Raw genomic sequence first — 21,257 nt, 5'->3', positions numbered from 1 at the left:
TTCAGCTTTGTGAATCAAGTATTACTCTAGTTTATTCTTGATCTGTTATGTGGAGAGATGAGTTGGCAGAGGCATCTGTCAGGGAGTTAAATAATATGGAAAGTATGTTTTTCTAGAGCCATCTGAGCTTGATGTCCTATTTTTTTTAATGCTGTTCCTTGCATGGGTGTGGTGGGGCTGATGTAGCTTCTCTTTCTCCTGCCTCAACTCTCTGAGATCAGCAATGGCTATTTCTCTCTTTAGCTTGCCATTACATTGCCCAAATCTTAATTGAACCCAAGTGCTGTCTCTTATGTGAATGTTTAGAAAGCTACTCCGGGAGGATCAATTGGAGCCTGTTACCAAAGCAGCACAGCAAGAAGAGTTGGAAAGAAGGAAGCGCCTGGAGCAGCAGAGGAAAGATTATGCAGCCCCTATTCCTACTGTTCCGCTGGAATTCCTCCCTGGTAAGCAGTGGACATGGCAGTGAAGGCCCTTTGCTTCAGGAGGAAGAAGCCCTAGGTGCACACAGTGGTCAAAAGCAGATCTGGAATAAGATTGTGGCCTCTTGGCTGGGGGCTGTGGCTAACGCCTGTAATCCCAGCACTATGGGAGGCCGAGGCAGGCGGATTGCCTGAGGTCAGAAGTTTGAGACCAGTCTGGCCAACATGGTGAAACCCCATCTCTACTAAAAATAAAAAAAAAATTAGCCAGGTGTGGTGGCGTGCACCTGTAATCCCAGCTACTAGGAGTCTGAGGCAGGGGGAATAGCTTGAACCAGGGAGGTGGACGTTGCAGTGAGCTGAGATTGCGCCACTGTACTTCAACCTAGGCGACAGAGTGAGACTCCATCTCAAAAATAAATACATAAGTAAATAAAAATAAAATGATTGTGTCCTCTCAGGAATCCTTTAAAGTCATTCAGCTTCTTGAGAGCACACAATCAGAAGAAAATCATCTTAAAAGCTAAAATGAATAAAAATGTACTCTTTAAATAGGTTTTATCTAGATTTTTTCTCATAACTTTGGATTTTAACTTGCCAAAGGATTGGGACCTTTTCTAGTGGTCAGGTGGATAGCAGGAAGGAAAAACCAGTAGAGAAAGGGAATTTGGAAGGAGGGCTGAGGTTTTTGAGATGGGCTCTGTTTCTCTTCTCGGTGGATACTCCCCAAGAAAGCTATAAAAGAAAAAGGGTGGTGAATTGTTTTGGGAAATATGTTAGAGCCAAATGTGGTCTTGACATCGTTCCCTTCCATTTTGCTTTTCCTAGAGGAAATTGCTTTAAGAGCAAGTGATGGTCCCCAACTGCCTCCTCAGGTCTTGGCCCAGGAAGTCATTTGTTTGGACAGTAGCAGTGGCAGTGAGGATGAAAAAAGCAGTCGAGATGGTAAGATGAAACCAGGTGACTCCCTTTCTCCCGACCTGGTGTTCATGCTGAGATTGACTGTACTTCGAAAAGAGTCCAGTCCTTCCTCATTCAGTTTGGGATGTGGCTTTGACTGATTTCCCTGTGTCTCATTGGTAAATGTAAGTTTTTTGCTTGTCTTAACTTGAGCTGAAAGAGAGAAATAGTAAAAGTCAAAATTTTAATAAGTGATGAGAAGTTCTAACTTTAAGTTTCTGTAGTCTTCTGCTCTGACTGTGTGCAGTAAATTACCTTCACTCCCTGGATTTTTGGTTTTGCTTTTTTGCTGTCTCAGAGGTGATAGAACTGAGCTCTGGAGAGGAGGACACTCTGCACATTGTGGACAGCAGTGAGTCTGTCAGTGAAGACGACGAGGAAGAAGAGAAGGGTGGCACCCATGTCAATGATGTCTTAAACCAGCGTGATGCCCTTGGGCGGGTCCTTGTCAACCTAAACCACCCTCCAGAGGAGGAAAATGTCTTCCTTGCCCCACAGTTGGCACGGGCTGTGAAACCTCATCAGGTACAGCAAACCTTGACTGTTTCTCCTTTTCCATTTTGTTTCCTTGTTGTGAACATTGCCTGCTGGTGGTTATTAGCATCACAGCCTGTGAAGTACTTGTTTGGTACCAAGAGCAGCTCGTTCAGCTATTGGAAAGACCTGCTACTTCCTTCTAACAGTTGATGCTTCAGGATTCCTGATGAATAGGAAGGGATGGGGAAAGGGAAGAGACAAGCTTCAGGTTTGCCCTACCCTGTAGAAAGCACTGGATCTCTTGACCTAATAATTTGAGCCTCTTTCTGTGGGATCCCACGACTGAGGTGCTCTCTGGCGAGCAGTGCTTTGATTAGGAAGGTCTGTATCTAGAAGAGATGTGAGAGTCAGAAGATGGAGGGACTTTCTGATAGGAGGGAGTAGAGAAGTTTGTGTTGATCCAGACCCTGGAACCAGGACTGGTGAGTAAAAGTTCCATGAAGACAGACATTGACTCAGTTTACAATTAAGAACTTTTTTTTTTTTTTTTTCTGAGACAGGGTCTTGCTCTGTTGCTCAGGCTGGAGTGCAGTGGCACAATGTCTGCTCATTGCAGCCTTGACCTCCCTGGCTTAAGTGATCCTCCCTCCTCAGCCTCCCAGGTAGCCGGGACTATAGGCCTATACCACCACACCCAGCTAATTTTTTTTTTGTGTGTGTAGAGATGAGGTTTCACCATGTTGCTCAAGCTCATCTTGAACTCCTGAGCTCAAGTGATCCACCCGCCTCAGCCTCCCCAAGTGCTGGGATAACAGGCATAAGCCATTGTGCCTGGCTGAGAACTTTTTGTTTTTGAGACAGACTCTTTCACTGTCGCCCAGGCTGGAGTGCAGTGATCGTGACTCCCTGCAGCCTTCACTTCCTGGGCTCAGGTGATCCTCCAACTCAGCCTGAATAACTGGGACTATAGACTCATGCCACCATGCCCAGCTAATTTTTAATTTTTTTGTAGAGATGAGGTCTCACTGTGTTGCCTAGTCTGTTTTTGAACTCCTGAGCTCAAGTGATCCTCCTGCCTTGGCCTCCCAAAGCATTAGGATTACAGGCATGAGCCACCATGCCTGACCTAGCTAACTGTATTTTTGTACCCATTAACCAACATCTCTTCCTCCCCCTGCTCTCCCTTCCCAGCCTCTGGTAATTACCATTCTATTTTCTACTTCCATGAGATTGACTTTTTTAGCTCTCCCACATGAGTGAGAATGTGTGATATTTGTCTTTCTGTGCCTGGCGGGTTTCATTTAACATAATGACCTCCAGTTCCATCCATGTTGCTGCAAATAACAGGATTTCATTTTTCATGGCTGAATAATATTCCATTGTGCATAGGCACCACATTTTCTTTATCCTTTCTTCCACTGATGGACACTTGGGTTGATTACATATTTTGGCTATTGTGCATAACTCAGCTTAAAAACTCTGCTGCTGTTGTTGTTTTTGAGATGAAGTCTCGCTCTGTAGCCCAGGCTGGAGTGCAGTGGCACAATCTTGGCTCATTGCAATCTCCGCCTCCCAGGCTCAATGATTCTCCTGCCTCAGCTTCCCAAGTAGCTGGGATTACAGTTGTGCGCCACTGTAGCCAGCTAATCGTTTGTATTTTTAGTAGAGACGGGGTTTCACCATGTTCGCCTGGATGATCTTGAACCCCCAACCTCAGGTAATCTGCACACCGTGGCCTCCCAAAGCTCTAGGATTACAGACATGAGCCATCGAGCCCAGCCTTAAGAACTCTTTAACAGGCCGGGCGCGGTGGCTCACACCTGTAATCCCAGCACTTTGGGAGGCCGAGGCGGGCAGATCACCAGGGCAGGAGATTGAGACCATCCTGGCCAACATGGTGAAACCCCGTCTCTACTAAAAATACAAAAATTAGGTGGGCATGGTGGTGCGTACCTGTAGTCCCGCTACTCTGGAGGCTGAGGCAGGAGAATTGCTTGAACCTGGGAGATGGGAGGTTGCAGTGAGCTGAGATCGCACCATTGCACTCCAGCCTGGGCGACAGAGCGCAACTCCGTCTCAAAAAAAAAAAAAGAACTCTTAGCAATAAGGACTACTCCTATGTGGCTGGGCGCAGTGGCTCATGCCTGTAATCCTAGCATTTTGAGAGACCGAGGGGAAGCAGGTCACCTGAGGTCAGGAGTTCAAGACCAGCCTGGCCAACATGATGAAACCCTGTCTCCACTGAAAATACAAAAATTAGCTGGGCATGGTGGCGCATGCATGTAGTTCCAGTTACTCTGGAGGCTGAGCCAGGAGAATCGCTTGAACCTGGGAGGCAGAGGTTGCAGTGAGCCGAGATAGTACCACTGCACTCCAGCCTGGGTGACAGAGCGAGACTCTGTCTCAAAACAAAACAAAACAAAAAAACTACTCCTATGGAATGGGCTGCCTTAAGAGGGTGAGCTTCCCAACGCTGAGGGAAACCAGACTGAAAGATCCCGTCAGGAATTTGACACTACTGATTCATGCATTGCATGGGGCATTACGCTGTACTAGTGAATGCTTTTCTGTTTTTTCCAAGAGGACTGTCACCAGCAAATAGACCAGTCAAGGTACAGGGAATCTTCTATGGCCGTCCACACCTGCTATCTATTATAATGCCTTCTCATTTACTTAATTCTTACTAATTACAAAGTGAGTAAAAACTGGAGCCTTCATCTTTTTGAGCCCCTCTGACATTTGTCTTTGTCGCTTGTCAGATTGGCGGAATCCGGTTCCTTTACGATAACTTGGTGGAATCCCTGGAGAGGTTTAAGACCAGCAGTGGCTTTGGCTGTATTCTGGCCCACAGCATGGGTCTGGGGAAAACTTTGCAAGTGATCTCTTTCGTCGATGTCCTCTTCCGCCACACGCCAGCCAAAACAGTCCTTGCCATTGTGCCGGTAAGAGTTTTTGGGAAGGCACCACTTAAGTCATTCCTCTGAAGAGCTCTGCGTTAATGCCTTTATTGGGCACCAAAAGGCTTGATGAGCTCAGCTCTGAGTTTGTTCCATAAAACTCTCTTTTTGGACTTGGCTTTCTAATAGGTTAATACTCTTCAGAATTGGCTGGCAGAGTTCAACATGTGGCTTCCACCTCCTGAAGCCCTCCCGGCTGACAACAAGCCTGAAGAAGTCCAGCCTCGGTTCTTTAAAGTTCACATCTTAAATGATGAACACAAGTAGGTGGCCTGCCCTTTCCTCTCTGCCCCTTTCCTGTTAGACTTCTGTCTGGGATCTGATGTTAAGGCAGTCTCTTTGAGTATGTAGCCCATGCATCCAGATTTGTTTTGGTTTCTTGATGTGTCACTTTCTCTGTTCTTGCTACTCATTTTTTTCCTTACCTAGCTTTTCAGGAAAGCCAGAGTTAAGTAGCCTGAGAAATTTCCTATGTTCTGCTTTAGGAGGCTTTTATATCTTGAAAAATATGTGGGGATGGTCATATTTTCCCCATGCATATTGTAGTAAAATTCAACACGAAACAATGGATCTTTCCACTGTCACTTTTTTTTTTTTTTTTTGAGACGGAGTCTTGCTCTGTCACCCAGTCTGGAGTGCAGTGGTACGATCTCAGTTCACTGCAACCTCCACCTCCCGGGTTCAAGTGATTCTCCTGCCTCAGCCTCCCGAGTAGCTGGGTTTACAGGCGCCTACCACCATGCCCGGCTAATTTTGTATTTTAGTAGAGACAGGGTTTTGCCATGTTGGCCAGGCTGGTCTCGAACTCCTGACCTCAGGTGATCCACGTGCCTTGTCCTCCCAGAGTGTTGGGATTACAGCGTAAGCCACCGTACCTGGCCTCTACTGTCTAATTTTTTACTTATTACATTTCACTTTTCTTAAAAACCTAATCAGTCACTTAAGCACTGGTCTGCAGTTGACCTTTAATGGTACAACTCTCAAAGCTTTGAAAGGTGTAAGTCTCGCTTTGTTTTAGATTTAAATAAAATTATCTATCTATGTATGCCATAAAGTCAACCTGATTTCCAAAAGTCTAAAGCTATTTCTTGGTCCAGCAAACCAGCTCTATATGCTAACCTTTCCCCTCAGTGGTACGGATAATTGAGAAGGTAGACTTACTGTATTTTTTGCAGAGGGTGCCTTTTGTGATGTTTGGACACGCACATAAAAATGAGGAGATGATGAGTTGACCTCACAGGTGGTTGCTCTGCTTTCTTAGATTTCAGGACTTTTAGTCCACATGCAATCAATGAAATACAGTGAGGGCTCTGGTGTTTGGAAGTGGAGTGACTTACTGAGGGTCATCTGGTAACTCTTCTCTTTCCTCTTTACTGTTTGTGGCTCTTTATTCACTTGAGCCCAGGCAAGTAAACTGCAGAATTTGCCCTTCCTTCTGTGACCTTGTATTTATCATGGGATTGAAATGCTCCTTCAAATGTTGAGTTGTAGTCATGCCTGAATATCCAAGGGGATTGTCATTTTCTGTTGCCTTATGTAGTTGAATTGCTATGTTTCTTGTTGTTTAACAACCATCAATGATCCAGTTCATCCTGAGTGCAATTAGTTTCTCTGGGATGATGGGAGGTCCTTGGGTGGTAGGCTAGCCCTGTGCTTGCTGCCACATGAAATCTTTGGTAATAAGAAGTTCTGAATGTACATCAACACAGCTTTGATTGTGAGCAATTCTTCCTTGGGAGCAGTGGAAACAATAATTCTTGAGATATAATTCACATCTCACACAGTTTTCTCTGTTTACCTTGCAGGACGATGGCATCTCGTGCTAAAGTGATGGCTGATTGGGTGTCAGAGGGTGGGGTGCTGCTGATGGGGTACGAGATGTACAGACTCCTCACTCTGAAGAAATCATTTGCCACAGGCAGACCGAAGAAAACCAAGAAACGTTCTCACCCAGTCATCATTGATCTAGATGAGGAAGATCGGCAGCAGGAGTTTCGGAGAGGTGGGCAGCCTATCCCAGGAATACTCTTGTTGGTGTTTCACGAAAAAAGAAATCATGTCTACTAATAGCACCTAGTCAGATGTAAAGTGCATTATTAATGTGAATTGTTACCATGGATCAAAAATCCTGGTTCCCAAGTTGAGTAGGATGACTTCCAATGGCTCTTAGAAGGTACTGCTTTCTCTGCCAGCTGTGCAGTTATGGTTAGGCCAGGCCACACACTGGCTTGGGGGAGATTCCTCTGTTCGTCTGTCCCTGTTTCTCTCACAGAACAGTTGGAATAGTAACCATTTCCTTTACCACTTTCTAGAGATGTTCTGAGAAAGCATGAAGAAAATATAAAGTGTTTAAATCACTAATATAAAGATAAAGTAGTAATACTATTGTTTGTGAATTTATAAAAAAGAATGTATCCCAGTTGCTTTTAGTGAAAACCATTCCTGTCATAGTTCTAATTCTACTCCATCTTCTAAGGGGCCTTTGCTCATTTGGGAAAGAAAGTTTTTAAGGGCTCAGAGGCCATTTCACTTTATAAGTCTCTTCATCTATGAGATTATGTTTGCTTTAGGTTTGCTTCTATGGTAGAGCTGGGATGAATTTGCCATTTAGCAATGACTGGAGAATAACTGCGGGAAGACCCTGTCCTTTAGCTTGCTCCTACCAGCCAGCCTTCAGATGGAGTCAAGACGCTGGCAATGGTGAGAGCACACTAAAGTGTCTGGATTATTCCCATTGGTTTCATCCAGATGCATTTTTAATCCTAGGCTGGCACTCTGTAAGGTCCCTCTCTCTGCTGCCCAGTTGGTCCAAGCCCTAGGAATGCAAGTCAGTTATACTTTTCACATAAAGAAAAACAAAGTAAGGAAAGGAACAGGGGAAAGGGATATTTATTGCAAGAGTCAACTGCCAGATTAGTGTCATACCAAGTCATACCAGTCATATCCAGGAGCTTGAATGGCTGGCACCCTCTCACCAAGGGGGGCTGACTCTTGCTTCCTGCTTCCTTCATTTCTTCTGTCTCCTCCAGGGTGCACCCCTACTTCTCATATTATTGACTAAGAGCAGGCCCTGTCACCCTCTGACTCTGGATCCTCTTCCCTCCCTAGAGTTTGAGAAGGCTTTATGCCGCCCTGGTCCTGATGTAGTAATCTGTGATGAGGGACACCGCATCAAAAACTGCCAGGCCAGCACCTCACAGGCTCTGAAGAATATCCGCTCTCGCCGCCGGGTGGTGCTGACTGGGTACCCTCTGCAAAACAACCTCATTGAGTACTGGTGCATGGTGGACTTTGTGCGCCCAGACTTCCTTGGCACCCGGCAGGAGTTCAGCAACATGTTTGAACGCCCTATCCTGAACGGGCAATGTATTGACAGCACACCTCAGGACGTCCGCCTCATGCGGTACCGGAGCCATGTCTTGCACAGTCTTCTGGAGGGCTTTGTGCAGAGGTGAGCCATCCTCAGGGTCCTGCTTCCTGAATTTTCAGAGCGCCCTGTTGCCAAGGGCATGCCAAGCCTGTTATACAGGGTAGGGTGTTGGAGTAGGAGGGCCCCTTCCCTGGGGCAGTAGTAAAACTTTGCTTCCTGTGACAAGCTAGCAGATGGTGGATATCCACTGTTTCAATTCTCTGAAAGTTTGGCCTAGAAGTGCTTCTCTCAAAAATTATCTTTAAAGGTACTGGAGACACCTCTCTTACTTGCTGAGAGAAGCAAGTAAAAGGTACCATTCTGCTGACTTACCTTAGGCCAGTCTAAAGCAGACCCCTTGTTTTTCCTTGTTAACATGGCATATGGAGCGAAAGCTCAGAGAGGCAGCCCAAATTAAAGTAAGAACCTCAGGTTCCCCTGTCTCTGTCATGCAGTCAGACATGACCTGGGACAGGTCACTCTGCCTTAGTGTTAGTTTTCATCCTTAAGGTGAGTTTCTTCTTGGTTGTTGAACCACTCTGCATTATTGCAAGGTTGCAGTGCATGTTGAGATCCTCAAGAGGGAGGTGTGGTAGGAGTGCAAAAGGCTCTGTTTTTATCTTGCTCTGACCCCTCCTGGCCCACACTACCTTGCCATTTCTGATCTGTTTGCCTCCGTAGGAGAGGCCACACTGTGCTGAAGATTCATCTCCCTGCCAAGGAAGAAAATGTGATCCTTGTGCGGCTCTCCAAGATCCAGCGAGATTTGTACACGCAGTTCATGGATCGCTTCCGGGACTGTGGTAGCAGCGGTTGGCTGGGGCTGAACCCCCTTAAGGCATTCTGCGTGTGTTGCAAGGTGCATTGGGGCCTCAGGAAAGATTGAGATGGGTACTAAGGATACACATGGTCCCAAGGGAGTTACTCCTACTGAGAGTCTTCAATAAAGAAAGAATAAAGTGAGAAGGGGCCACCTCAGTTCACTGCACTGGAGGTTTGGGGGCTCCAAGGAGAGAGGTGCTGGTTGTGTACCACATAACTCCTGGGGGTGCCATTCACACAGTGTAATGTAACTGATGCTCCCTGCAGTGTGCAACTCAGCTGCACAACTTGTTATACCAAGGGTGATAATGGAAAAATACTGTGGGGCAGTGTGTTTTTGACTGCTAGCATAATCAGAATTCAAGAGATATATAGCTTAGACAAGTTATTAGGGATACCTTCCATTGGATTCCATACTAATCAGATTGAGATCACTTTCATTCTTTTGTTGAGGGACCTGTTTCGTTGACTTTGTACCTCTACCTCTGGCTACTCTTTAGCAGACCTGTTAGGTATTATTCTTAATTGACCACTGCTTTAATAAGTCAGCAGAAGGTATGTGTCTGGGAATAGGAGGGGTTTCCAAATATTTCTTTTATAGCCACAGTGCTGGGTCAAGGCCAGGAAACTAAGGCAAACATGGTCTATGATGATGCTTTGGTGTCACTGCATCCTTCCTTCTTCCTTGCCTCTCTTCTCCTGGGAGTTCTCAACTCTTGCTAGGAATACTCCCTGAAATGATATGTGATTGGTCTACTATAAGTCAGATACATTTTTTTCTATAGTTTTATACAGTAGCAGACTGTAGCCACACTGTGAAACTGGAACATTCTTACTCTTATTTGAATAAGAATGTCAAAAAGGCTTGTGACAGCTTTTTTGATTATGTAGCAAACATACTTACTGGCATGGCTCCTGGTATGAATGCTCCCATTCATGTGTCATGGTGACCAGAACTGGTAATGAAAACAAATATGCAATTAGGCCGGGCGTGGTGGCTCAAGCCTGTAATCCCACCACTTTGGGAGGCCAAGGTGGGCGGATCACGAGGTCAGGAGATCGAGACCATCCTGGCTAACGTGGTGAAACCCTGTCTCTACTAAAAAATACAAAAAACTAGCCGGGCGAGGTGGCGGACGCCTGTAGTCCCAGCTACTCGGGAGGCTGAGGCAGGAGAATGGCGTCAACCCTGGAGGCGGAGCTTGCAGTGAGCTGAGATCTGGCCACTGCACTCCAGCCCAGGCCACAGAGCAAGACTCCGTCTCTGAAAAAAAAAAAAAGAAAACAAATATGCAGGCTCTTTGGCTGTGAAGGGCTCTGACTTTAATTTTTGGTGTGACAGTGTTTACTGTGGGACATGTGTGTTTGAGCAAGTATGTGTTTCCAGACTTCCTGGGACACCCTTGGATTGTTCTTTGTCCTGTGTCCCCTCTCCCTTTCCTTGAACCTCAGATCTGGAATCACCCTGATGTGCTGTATGAAGCCCTTCAGAAGGAAAGCTTGGCCAATGAGCAAGACCTAGACGTGGAAGAACTTGGCTCTGCGGGGACCAGTGCCCGCTGTCCACCACAGGGAACAAAAGGCAAGGGAGAGGATAGCCCCTTGGCTTCCTCAATGGGAGAGGCAACCAATAGCAAGTTCCTACAGGGTGTTGGCTTCAACCCTTTCCAGGAGCGAGGCAACAACATCGTCACATATGAATGGGTAAGTCAAACAAATCCTTCAGGAACCATAAACTATTGCTGAGAAGGGGTGGTGCATGTCCTGCCTGGGGAAAGGGTGGGGATGCACAGCTAGGGTCTCTTTATGGAATTACAAAGGTGGCCAGTGAGCTGCTGCCTTGGAAGGAAAGAATTTTATTTCTAGTGATCTGACCTTGCACCTGCTCCAAGCTGCCTTGTTTCTCTCTTGCAGGCCAAGGACCTTCTGACTAATTACCAGACTGGAGTCTTAGAAAACTCTCCCAAGATGGTACTGCTTTTCCACCTGATTGAGGAAAGTGTGAAGCTTGGGGACAAGATCCTTGTGTTTAGGTAGGATGAGAAACTTCCAGTTGAGGCTGTGTGTCTATGGTAAAGAATGACAAAACCACCACAGAACAAGCACCAAGGCCATCCCCCCCCCAACAACGTGCTTATGCGTGAGGACCTTCTTGCCATGTCTGTCTGTCTTCCTGCGACGTTTCTTTCATTGCCCATTGTGATTTCTCCCAGGAGGAACCAATTAGAACCCTAGGTGTAGCATGGGAGTCTAATCTTGTCACAATTCTGGGCGCCTGTTTTTGTTTACTTTGAGCATGCCTACAGCGGATAGTTTTCACATTTTTAAAAGCGTTATAAAAAACATACAAAGAAATATGCGACAGAGACTCTTATGGTGCCAAGAGAAGCCTAAAATATTTGCTATCTGCTCCTTTTACGCGAAAATGTTTGCTGACCCTTGGTTTAATTCTTCTATCCCTCCCCAACCCTTGTATTTTAGGTTTTTAAGCTTTGTCTATAAAGGCCCAAATAAGTGATGTAGTTGCGTCCAAGTTTTATATTCTCAATCTGGCCCCTGAGAGCTTTGAGCGCTCTCATTAAGACTTGGACTCCTGGCCAGGCGGCGGTGGCCTCAAGCCTGTAATCCAGCACTTTGCGGAGGGCCGAGACGGAGGCGGATCACAGTAGGTCAAGATCGGAGACCATCCTGGCTAACACGGGTGAAAGGTCCTACTAAAAAAATACAAAAATCTAGCCGGGCGAGGGTTGGGGGCCATCTGTAAGTCCAGCGCTACTGCGGCAGCGGCTGCAGGCCAGAATGCGCCGTAAACCCGGGAAGGCGGGAGCTTGCAGTGAGCTGAGATCCGGCCACTGCGACTCCAGCCCGGGCGACAGAGCGAGACTCCGGCTTCTTAAAAAAAAAAAAAAAAAAAAAAGTAAAAAGATGCTTGACTTTGACTCCCCAGGAAAATGAAGTTGATTGCTTCTCCTCCTTTATAATCTGACCAGATTATGCTCCAAGAAGAACCAAGTGGCAGGAGCCTGGCTCAGGAGCCTCAGAGTGAGGGCTTCCATATGTGACACACCTTGAGAGGACAGCAGTGATTCTAGCTTGGGGAGAGCCTAGTGTTGATTTTATGGATCACTTCTAAGGACACTGGCTCTCATAATATCTTGGAAGCAGTTGAGTGATTTTGTCTCTAGTAAAACCCATAATCATATCTGATGTATATTCATGCAGTGGTAGTGTTTAATGCTAAATGCTATTTGTTACTCTGCATTGAGCTAAACCCCAGAAACTTTCAATTGTGGAAGTGAAGAATGAAGAGAGTATTTTTTCAGTGTGGTGGTAGTCATAAGTATGTGGATGACTCTGCTCCCATTATGTGCTAGGAAGGATACCCTTGGTTGTTCTTGGTAGAGTTGCCTCTTTCTTTTTCTTTTTTCTTTTTTTGAGATGGAGTTTCACTCTTCTTGCCCAGGCTAGAGTGCAGTAGCGCGATCTTGGCTCACTGCATCTTCCACCTCCCAGGTTCAAGCGTTTCTCCTGCTTCAGCCTCCTAAGTAACTGGGACTACAGGCACGTGCCACCATGCCAGGCTAATTATTTTTGGATTTTTAGTAGAGATGGGGTTTTATCATGTTGGCCAGATTGGCCTCGAACTCTTGACCTCAGGTGATCCACCCACCTTGGCCTCCCAAGTGCTGGGATTACAGGCGTGAGCCACTGTGCCGAACCGAGAGTTACCTCGTTTTTTTTTTTCTTTTTTCTGAGACAGAGTTTCACTCTTGTTGCCCAGGCTGGAGTGCAATGACGTGATCCTGCACGGCAACGTCCGCCTCCTGGGTTCAAGTGATTCTCCTGCCTCAGCCTCCCAAATAGCTAGGATTACAGGCATGTGCCACCACACCCAGCTAATTTTTGTATTTTTAGTAGAGATGGGGTTTTGCCATGTTGGCCAGGCTGGTCTTGAACTCCTGACCTCAAGTGATCCACCTGCCTTGGCCTCCCAAAGTGCTGGGATTGTAGGCTTGAGCCACCGTGCCCAGCCTAGAGTTACCTCTTACCAGTGCTAGGTTGTGGAGCTCCCATTATCAGAAAGTTGTACAAGAGTATGAACCTGTTGGGAACAGTGTTCCCTCGATTCTGGCAGCTATCTGAACGAAATGTTTTCCATTTCAGCCAGAGCCTTTCCACCTTGGCTCTCATTGAGGAATTCCTTGGAAAACGAGAAGTACCCTGTCCACCTGGTGCCGAGGGGCAAGGAGCACAGAAGTGGGTTCGAAACATTAGCTACTTCCGTGAGTTCATTGTTGCGTTGTTCTTGAAGCCTTGGCAAGGTCTGCTTAAGGGTTTCCTTTCCTTCTCTCTCTTTTCTTTTTCTCCACTCCATCAAATGCATAGGAATATTTGTGATTAGCCAAGGAGCAGGGGGATACTAAGAGCCAGCCGTTGCGTACAGGGTACCGTACTAGGGGCTGGGGGATTGAGAGAGATGGGAGAGTATAGAGAAATAGAAGGCATAGGCCTTCTCTTCATCTGAGATGTGACAATTCAAGAACAATTGAGTGCCCTAACTGGGGTTCTAAGGAGGATAGAATCGCTCTGGTGAGGATGATTGGCCAAGGCGTCTCAAAAATGGGGAGGATTTGAATATACAGGGCTATTGTTGCCTGAGGATCATTCCAGGCTGAAAGATCAGAGTGAACACAAGCCTAGATCATGCATTCTCTGTGGGGGAGATAATACTTTAAGGGGATGAACTTTTTTTTTTTTGAGCAGGGGATGGAAATCTTAACTTTTAAAATGTGTAAGTCACAGATATACATACAGTACATAAACAGATATACAGTATATCTGTGGTATTAAATTTCATGGAGGACATAGTGTCATTGGGGAAAAAAATCATTCCTTAGTGGGGTGGTAATGAAAAAAAAGTTGAGAAATACAGACCTCAGCACTGCTGACATTTGGGCCAGATAATTCTTTGTTTTAAGGGGCTGTCCTGTATATTATAGGACATTTAATAGCATCCCTGGTTTCTACTCACTAGATGGCAGTAGTATCTCTCAGTCTTGACAACCAAAAATATCTCCAGACATTGCCAAATATCCCGTGGGGAGTGGGAGTGTGGAGAAATCGCCCTCATTCCACTGCCCTAATGGAAGGATTTAGAGAGCTGGAGGTTCAGGGAGTAGCAGGAAGACCCCCAGCACAAGGTGTGGCTCAGAGCTTGCCCTATAACTCAGTGGTGAGCTGTGCTTGGAAACTGTTGGAACTCAGGTTGGAAAGGTAGGTTGGGTCCTGACATAGAACCCCAGTACCAAGCAATTAAACTGTTGCTTCCTACAACAGTAGTAATTCAGTTAGTTTTCCATGTGGTATTTCATGCCCTTAATTTTGCTATTTACTCAAGATGATAAGTGTTGCCCTTACTATTTATGTTTCTTAACTGAAGTTTTTTTTTTGGAGACAAAGTCTCACTCTGTTGCCAGGCTGGAGTGCAGTGGCGCGATCTCAGCTCATTGCAGCCTCCGTCTCCCAGATTCAAGCGATTCTCCTGCCTCAGCCTCCCAAGTACTAGGACTACAGGCACAGGCCACCACGCCCAGCTAATTTTTGTATTTTTAGTAGAGACAGGGTTTCACCATGTTGGCCAGGATGGTTTCAATCTCTTGACCTCGTGATCTGCGCGCCTTGGCCTCCCAAAGTGCTGGGATTACAGGTGTGAGCCACTGCACCCGGCCCTAAAGGCTATTTTTTCTCCCTCTTTTGAGCTTCCCGCCTTTCATTCATGTGTTTCATCCTACTGTTCCAGATGTATTTCCTTTATGTCTCCTTACAGCAAGTTCTTAGCCTCAGGAGCTTGTTAAAAATGCAGATTCCTAGTGGAGGAACATAATCCATATCAAAACACAAACTCTTAGTCCTTCTGCACTCACCAGGACTCACAAGACTGAGGCAGAGAGGTCACCTTGAGCCAGTATTTTCCAAATACCCTAGGTGATTACTATACACTCTGAAGTCTAGGATTCTTGGCTTTAGAATTGACCTAAGAACTAAAGGGGAGAAATGTAGTTTATAATCCATGGTGCACCTGAGAATCACCTGGGGATATTTTCAAATTATAGATGCCTGGGCCTTACCTACTATAGGCCCATGATATGTCCAAGGGGTGAGATCTGAGCATTGTTGTGTTTCTGTTTGTTTTGCTCTTTAAAACATTGCCCAGTGATTTTGCTGTATATCCTTGCTCTAATATATCCACTTCTTATGGTTTTCCTTCCTCCTAGGGCTAGATGGTAGCACCCCTGCCTTTGAGAGGGAGCGGCTCATTAATCAGTTCAATGATCCCAGCAACCTCACCACCTGGCTGTTCCTTCTTTCTACAAGGTGAGTGGATCCCAAGAGGCGAGGTCAAAGGAATCTGTACAGGCTGTTGGCCACCTGGGCTGCTACCCTAAAACTCCAAGTTCACTCAGAAGAGATCAGCTTAGGTTTGTAATTGTTTTTGGGGTCAGAGAGGGGACTTCAAAAGGAAATTATGTTAGCAGGGCAGTCATGATAGTATCATAAAATTTTTTGAGACCTTCATTAACAATGGTTGTGGCTTATGCCTGTAACCCCAGCACTTTGGGAGGCCAAGGTGGGAGGATTGATTGAACCCAGGGGTTCAAGACCACCCTGGGCAACATACTAAGACCTTGTCTCTACAAAAAATCAAACAATTAGCTGAGTGTGGTGGCATGCACCTGTGGTCCCAGCTGCTTGGGAGGCAGAGGCAGGAGGATGGCTTGAATCTGAGAGGTTGAAGCTGCAGTGAGCTCTGATTGAGTCACTACACTCCAGCCTGAGCAACAGAGTGAGACCCTGTCTCATTTTTGAAAAAAACAAACAACAGCAACAAAAAATACACAAGGGTTTTAATTGGCTTTTCTCTCAGGAGTGTTATGAGGCTTAGATGATGTGGTGAATGTGAAAGTGCTTTAAAAAGGAGAAAATGCAAGGTAAATGTAAAAAGCTGATGGCATTGTCTCATGCCAAGCAGCTTGAAGGCTGTGCCGCCTTCTGCCATCATAATGCCCTTGGCAGGCTGTGAGCCAGTCATTCTCCTAAGCTGTTAGACTAAAAATAGTGGAAACATCTGTGTGCAGAAGTTTCCCCTCACCAAAGAACATCACTCCAAGGCCAGGATGTGGGGGCCTTACTTGGTACAGAGAAGAGGAGAGTAAGTTTTCTTTCTGAGCTGGTAGACACTTTCATGTTGGATTTCAGGGCACAATTTTCAGTGCTTGAGGAATGTACTGTTTATCAGCAGGACAGCAGAATCCTTGAGTATGTTGTGCTTAGGGCTTAGGACAGAGTAATATTGGGGTAGAAGTCACAGAAGGCAAAACTGATTTGAAAACCTTTTTTAAGACTAAAGACTCTGTGATTGTTGGCTTGTCTTTTAAAGGGCCGGATGCTTGGGTGTGAATCTGATTGGTGCCAACCGAGTGGTGGTGTTTGATGCTTCCTGGAACCCTTGCCATGACGCCCAGGCAGTATGTCGGGTATACCGTTATGGCCAGAAAAAGCCCTGTTACATCTATCGCCTTGTGGCTGATTACACTCTAGAAAAGAAGATCTATGACCGTCAGATTTCCAAGCAGGGCATGTCAGGTGGGCCATCTTCCAGACTTCAGAGAGGCACATCTATACAGCCTTTTAGTATTAAGGGTGGGAGAGGAGGAGCAGGATATGGGAACACAGGCAGGCTTCAAGAAAGCCATCATTTCCTCCTATCTCATTCTGATTCAAATTGCTTAAAAGGTAATTGACCTCAACTTGTTGAAGGTGAGTTTAGTGATAACAACCAAGCTCGTTATACAAGTTCTCCCTTTATATGATGTTTCCAGTGTCACCAGAACCTCAGACCTAGTCTTTGACTTTCAGATATGGGATGACTTTTCATTATTAGTGACAGTTATGCTACTTCTCTCTGTTGACCTTTACAGTTTTTAATGCGGTGTGCTGACTTTCTCCATGTTTTTATCCTTCTAGATCGGGTGGTGGATGATCTAAATCCAATGCTGAACTTTACCCGGAAAGAGGTGGAAAACCTACTGCACTTTGTTGAGAAGGAGCCAGCTCCCCAAGTTTCCTTGAACATAAAGGGGATCAAGGAGTCAGTCCTGCAACTGGCCTGTCTGAAGTACCCTCACCTCATCACCAAGGTAAGAACTTGGTATGCATGCAGTCCCCGGAGTGGGAGTCTCTCTGTCAAGGGAGGCTTGTCTTATAAGCTTGTTTTCTTCATCCAAGGTGATGTTTCATGCAGGTGACTTGGACTCAAGGGCTTCTTTTTCTTGCCCCACTCAGTCCCCCTCCCTTTCCCCAACCACTTACCCCCTCCCCTAATCTGGTCCTGGGAGTGCTAAGGTTAGCCATGTATAATAATTTGACCAGTGTGAGTCTTCTTAGCAGAAAGAGAGGGGAAATTTCTAAAAATGTAGTTTGTTAATTATCTGAACTCCCCCATTCTTTTGATAGGGAAGGCAGGCTTTGATGTCTAAAGCTGGTACTAGGTTAGAGCTATAAATTACACTCTTGACAGAAAGACAGTAAACCAGCCTGTGTATTTATGAGCAGTCTCTTCACTAGTGCTGGAGACAGCCAGCTCTTTTCTTGGTCTTAAAGTAAGGCTCATTATCCATCAGCCATGTTGATAACTAAATCAACATCCTCCTGTGTCCCCAGGAGCCTTTCGAGCATGAGTCATTGCTCCTGAACCGAAAGGATCACAAGCTAACCAAGGCTGAGAAAAAAGCAGCAAAGAAAAGCTATGAGGAAGACAAACGCACATCAGTCCCCTATACCCGCCCATCGTATGCGCAGTATTACCCTGCCAGTGATCAGAGCCTGACCAGCATCCCCGCCTTCAGCCAGAGAAACTGGTGAGTTGATGCTTCCTGGAACCCTTGCGATGATGCCCAGGCGGTATGTTGGGTATACCATTATGGCCAGAAAGGGGAGGATCTCCTGCTGGGCCGGGCACAAACACCTTTCAACTTGTTCATATTTTAAACAAAAGCAGAGCCTACAACTTGTTCCTTGACTGCTGTGAATTGACAGGCTCTGCTCTAGGGTAGGTGTGAAAGTAGTTCAGCAGCCCTGGTGTTTTGAATGGTTCTGGTTTTGACTGCCCTAGCTGGAAAAGTGAGCTGCTGGTCCATGACCCAGGAGAGTCCTTCTGGACACCTGGGTAGGAGTCGGGGATAAAACTTCCCAAAAAGAGGCCCAGCCATTCCACACAGGTGCATCTTACCCCTAGCACCTTAGTTCTAGGCCTCACTTAGCAGTGATGTTCAAGGATGAAGGATCTGTTCTCTCGGATTATAGTCAGGGAATCCTGCTGCTCCTAAGGGGATTTCATTCTATGTCTGTGCCATGATCTGGAACCAAAAAATCTCTTTTTTGAGTACAACATCTAGAGTTGTTCAGAATATTAACAGAATAGAAGCCAACTGCTAAGCAGAGAGAGAGGCTCCTTGTAAGATATTACAGAATAGTTATCTAGGTTTAATTTTTTTTTTTTAATTTCAAGAGAGTGCCTCACAGCTCTCACCCTCCACTTACTGATCAGATCTGCTACCTGATTCAGTAGTTTGCATTTTTAATTATTTGATTATCTTGAATTAAAAATAATTATTTGATGGGAATAGATTTAAATTTTCTTTCTTTTTTTGCGACAGGGTGTTACTCTGTTGCCTAGGCTGGAGTGCAGGGGTGCAATCACAGCTCCCTGCAGCCTCGACCTGCTGGGCTCAAGTGATCCTCACACCTCAGCCTCCCAAGTAGCTGGGACTACAGGTGTGCATCACCATGCCTGACTAATTAAAAAAAATTTTTTGGCTGGGCACAGTGGCTCACACCTGTAATCTCAGCACTTTGGGAGGCTGAGGCGGGCAGATCACCTGAGGTCGGGAGTTCAAGATCAGCTTGACCAACACGGAGAAACCCCATCTCTACTAAAATACAAAATTAGCTGGGTGTGGTGCCATGTGCCTGTAATCCCAGCTACTTGGGAGGCTGAGGCAGGAGAATTGCTTGAACCTAGGAGGCAGAGGTTATGGTGAGCCAAGATCGTGCCATTGCACTTTGGCCTGGGCAACAAGAGCGAAACTCTGTCTCAAAAAAAAAAAAAAAAAAATTTTTTTTTTTCTTTTAGTCGAGATGAGGTCTCACTGTGTTGCCCAGACTGGTCTTGAACTCCTGGGCTCAAGTGATCTTTCCATATCAGCCTCCCAAAATGTCATAATTACAGGCATGAGCCACCATGCCCAGCCTAAAATTTTTTTTCCTTATTAAGATTCTCATGTTAAAACAAACAAGCTGCAGCTCCCAGCATGATTGATGCAGAAGACAGGTGATTTCTGCATTTCCAACTGAGGTACCTGGTTCATCTCATTGGAACTGGTTCGACAGTGGGTGCAGCCCACAGAGGGTGAGCCAAAGCAGGGCAGGGCATCGCGTCACCTGGGAAGCACAAGGGGTCTGGGGATTTCCCTTTCCTAGCCAAGGGAAGCCATGACGGACTATACCTGGAAAATTGGTACACTGCTACCCAAATACTGTGCTTTTCCAATGGTCTTAGCAAATGGCGCATCAGGAGATTATATCCCATGCCTGGCTCAGTGGGTCCCACGCCCACGGAGCCTTGCTCACTGCTGGTACAGCACTCCAAGATCGAACTGCAAGGCGGCAGCCTGGCTTGGGGAGGGGTGTCCACCATTGCTGAGGCTTGAATGGGTAAACAAAGCAGTCTGGAAGCTCCAACTGGGTGGAGCCCACCACAGCTCAACCAGGCTTGCCTGCCTCTGTAGATTCCACCTCTGGGGCAGGGCATAGCTGAATAAAAGGCAGCAGAAACTTCTGCAGACTTAAATGTCCCTGTCAGACAGCTCTGAAGAGAGCAATGGTTCTCCCAGCACAATGTTTGAGCTCTGAGAACGGACAGTCTGCCTCCTCAAGAGGGTCCCTGACCCCGTGTAGCCTAACTGGGAGACACTTCCCAGTAGGGGCTGACTGACACGTCATACAGCCAGGTGCCCCTTTGAGACGAAGCCTCCAGAGGAAGGTTCAGGCAGCAATATTTGCTGTTCTGCAGCCTCCGCTGGTGATACCGAGGCACACAGGGTCTGGAGTGGACCTCCAGCAAACCCTGACAGACCTGCAGCTGGGGACCTGACTGTTAGAAGGAAAACTAACAAACAGAAAGGAATAGCATCAACATCAACAAAAGGTCATCTACACCAAAACCCCATCTGTACGTCACCAGCATCAAAGACTAAAGGTAGATAAAACCACAAAGATGGGAAGAAACCAGAGCAGAAAAGCTGAAAATTCTAAAACCAGAGCACCTCTTCTCCTCCAAAGGATCACAGCTCCTTGCCAGCAACAGAACAAAGCTGGACAGAGAATGACTTTGACAAATTGACAGAAGTAGGCTTCTGAAGGTCGGTAATAACAAACTTCTCTGAGGTAAAGGAGGATGTTCAAATGCATTGCAAGGAAGTTGAAAACCTCGAAAAAAGATGAGACAAATGGCTAACTAGAATAAACAGTGTAGAGAAGACCTTAAATGACCTGATGGAGCTGAAAACCATGGCATGAGAACTATGTGACGCATGCACAAGCTTCAGTAGCCGATTTGATCAACTGGAAGAAAGGGTATCAGTGATTGAAGATCAAATGAGTGAAATGAAGCGAGAGAAGTTTAGAGAAAAAAGAGTAAAAAGAAATGAACAAAGCCTCCAAGAAATATGGGACTATGTGAAAAGACCAAATCTATGCTTGATTGGTGTACCTGAAAGTGGCAGGGAGAATGGAACCAAATTGGAAAACACTCTTCAGGATATTATCCAGGAGAACTTCCCCAACCTAGCAAGGCAGGCCAACATTCAAATTCAGGAAATATAGAGAACACCATAAAGATACTCTTCGAGAAGAGCAACCCCAAGACACATAATTGTCAGATTCACCAAGGTTGAAAGGAAGGAAAAAATGTTAAGGGCAGCCGGAGAGAAAGGGTGGGTTACCCACAAAGGGAAGCCCGTCAGACTAACGGTGGATCTCTGGGTGGAAACTCCAGTAATTGGAGACCAGCCTTGGCAATATAGTGGGACCCAATCTCAAAAGAGAAAGTCACTCTCTTTCAAAAGTTTCAGACTTTATTTCTGTCATTTC

At 46.0% G+C, this 21,257-nt stretch overlaps 1 protein-coding gene across 7 annotated transcripts in view; it reads left to right on the top strand.

The window, feature by feature from the left end:
• Positions 1-21,257, top strand: part of RAD54L2 (RAD54 like 2) — a 134,281-nt gene that overhangs the window by 95,065 nt on the left and 17,959 nt on the right. For all 7 annotated transcript variants that reach the window (XM_017889512.1, XM_017889366.1, XM_017889446.1 and 4 more), the window contains 15 exons: positions 307-446; positions 1,251-1,367; positions 1,681-1,907; positions 4,619-4,801; positions 4,946-5,079; positions 6,622-6,818; positions 7,925-8,267; positions 8,907-9,084; positions 10,500-10,751; positions 10,962-11,080; positions 13,212-13,330; positions 15,323-15,422; positions 16,486-16,691; positions 17,073-17,245; positions 17,769-17,965. In XM_017889512.1, the coding sequence (XP_017745001.1) occupies positions 307-446; positions 1,251-1,367; positions 1,681-1,907; positions 4,619-4,801; positions 4,946-5,079; positions 6,622-6,818; positions 7,925-8,267; positions 8,907-9,084; positions 10,500-10,751; positions 10,962-11,080; positions 13,212-13,330; positions 15,323-15,422; positions 16,486-16,691; positions 17,073-17,245; positions 17,769-17,965 (2,685 nt within the window). The remainder of the gene's footprint in view (positions 1-306; positions 447-1,250; positions 1,368-1,680; positions 1,908-4,618; positions 4,802-4,945; positions 5,080-6,621; positions 6,819-7,924; positions 8,268-8,906; positions 9,085-10,499; positions 10,752-10,961; positions 11,081-13,211; positions 13,331-15,322; positions 15,423-16,485; positions 16,692-17,072; positions 17,246-17,768; positions 17,966-21,257) is intronic.

This window comes from Rhinopithecus bieti, unplaced genomic scaffold (assembly GCF_001698545.2).
Source record: "Rhinopithecus bieti isolate Rb0 unplaced genomic scaffold, ASM169854v2 scaffold_43, whole genome shotgun sequence".
In the NCBI taxonomy this organism is placed as follows: Eukaryota; Metazoa; Chordata; class Mammalia; order Primates; family Cercopithecidae; genus Rhinopithecus; species Rhinopithecus bieti.
This window is presented reverse-complemented; position numbering and strand designations above follow the sequence as displayed.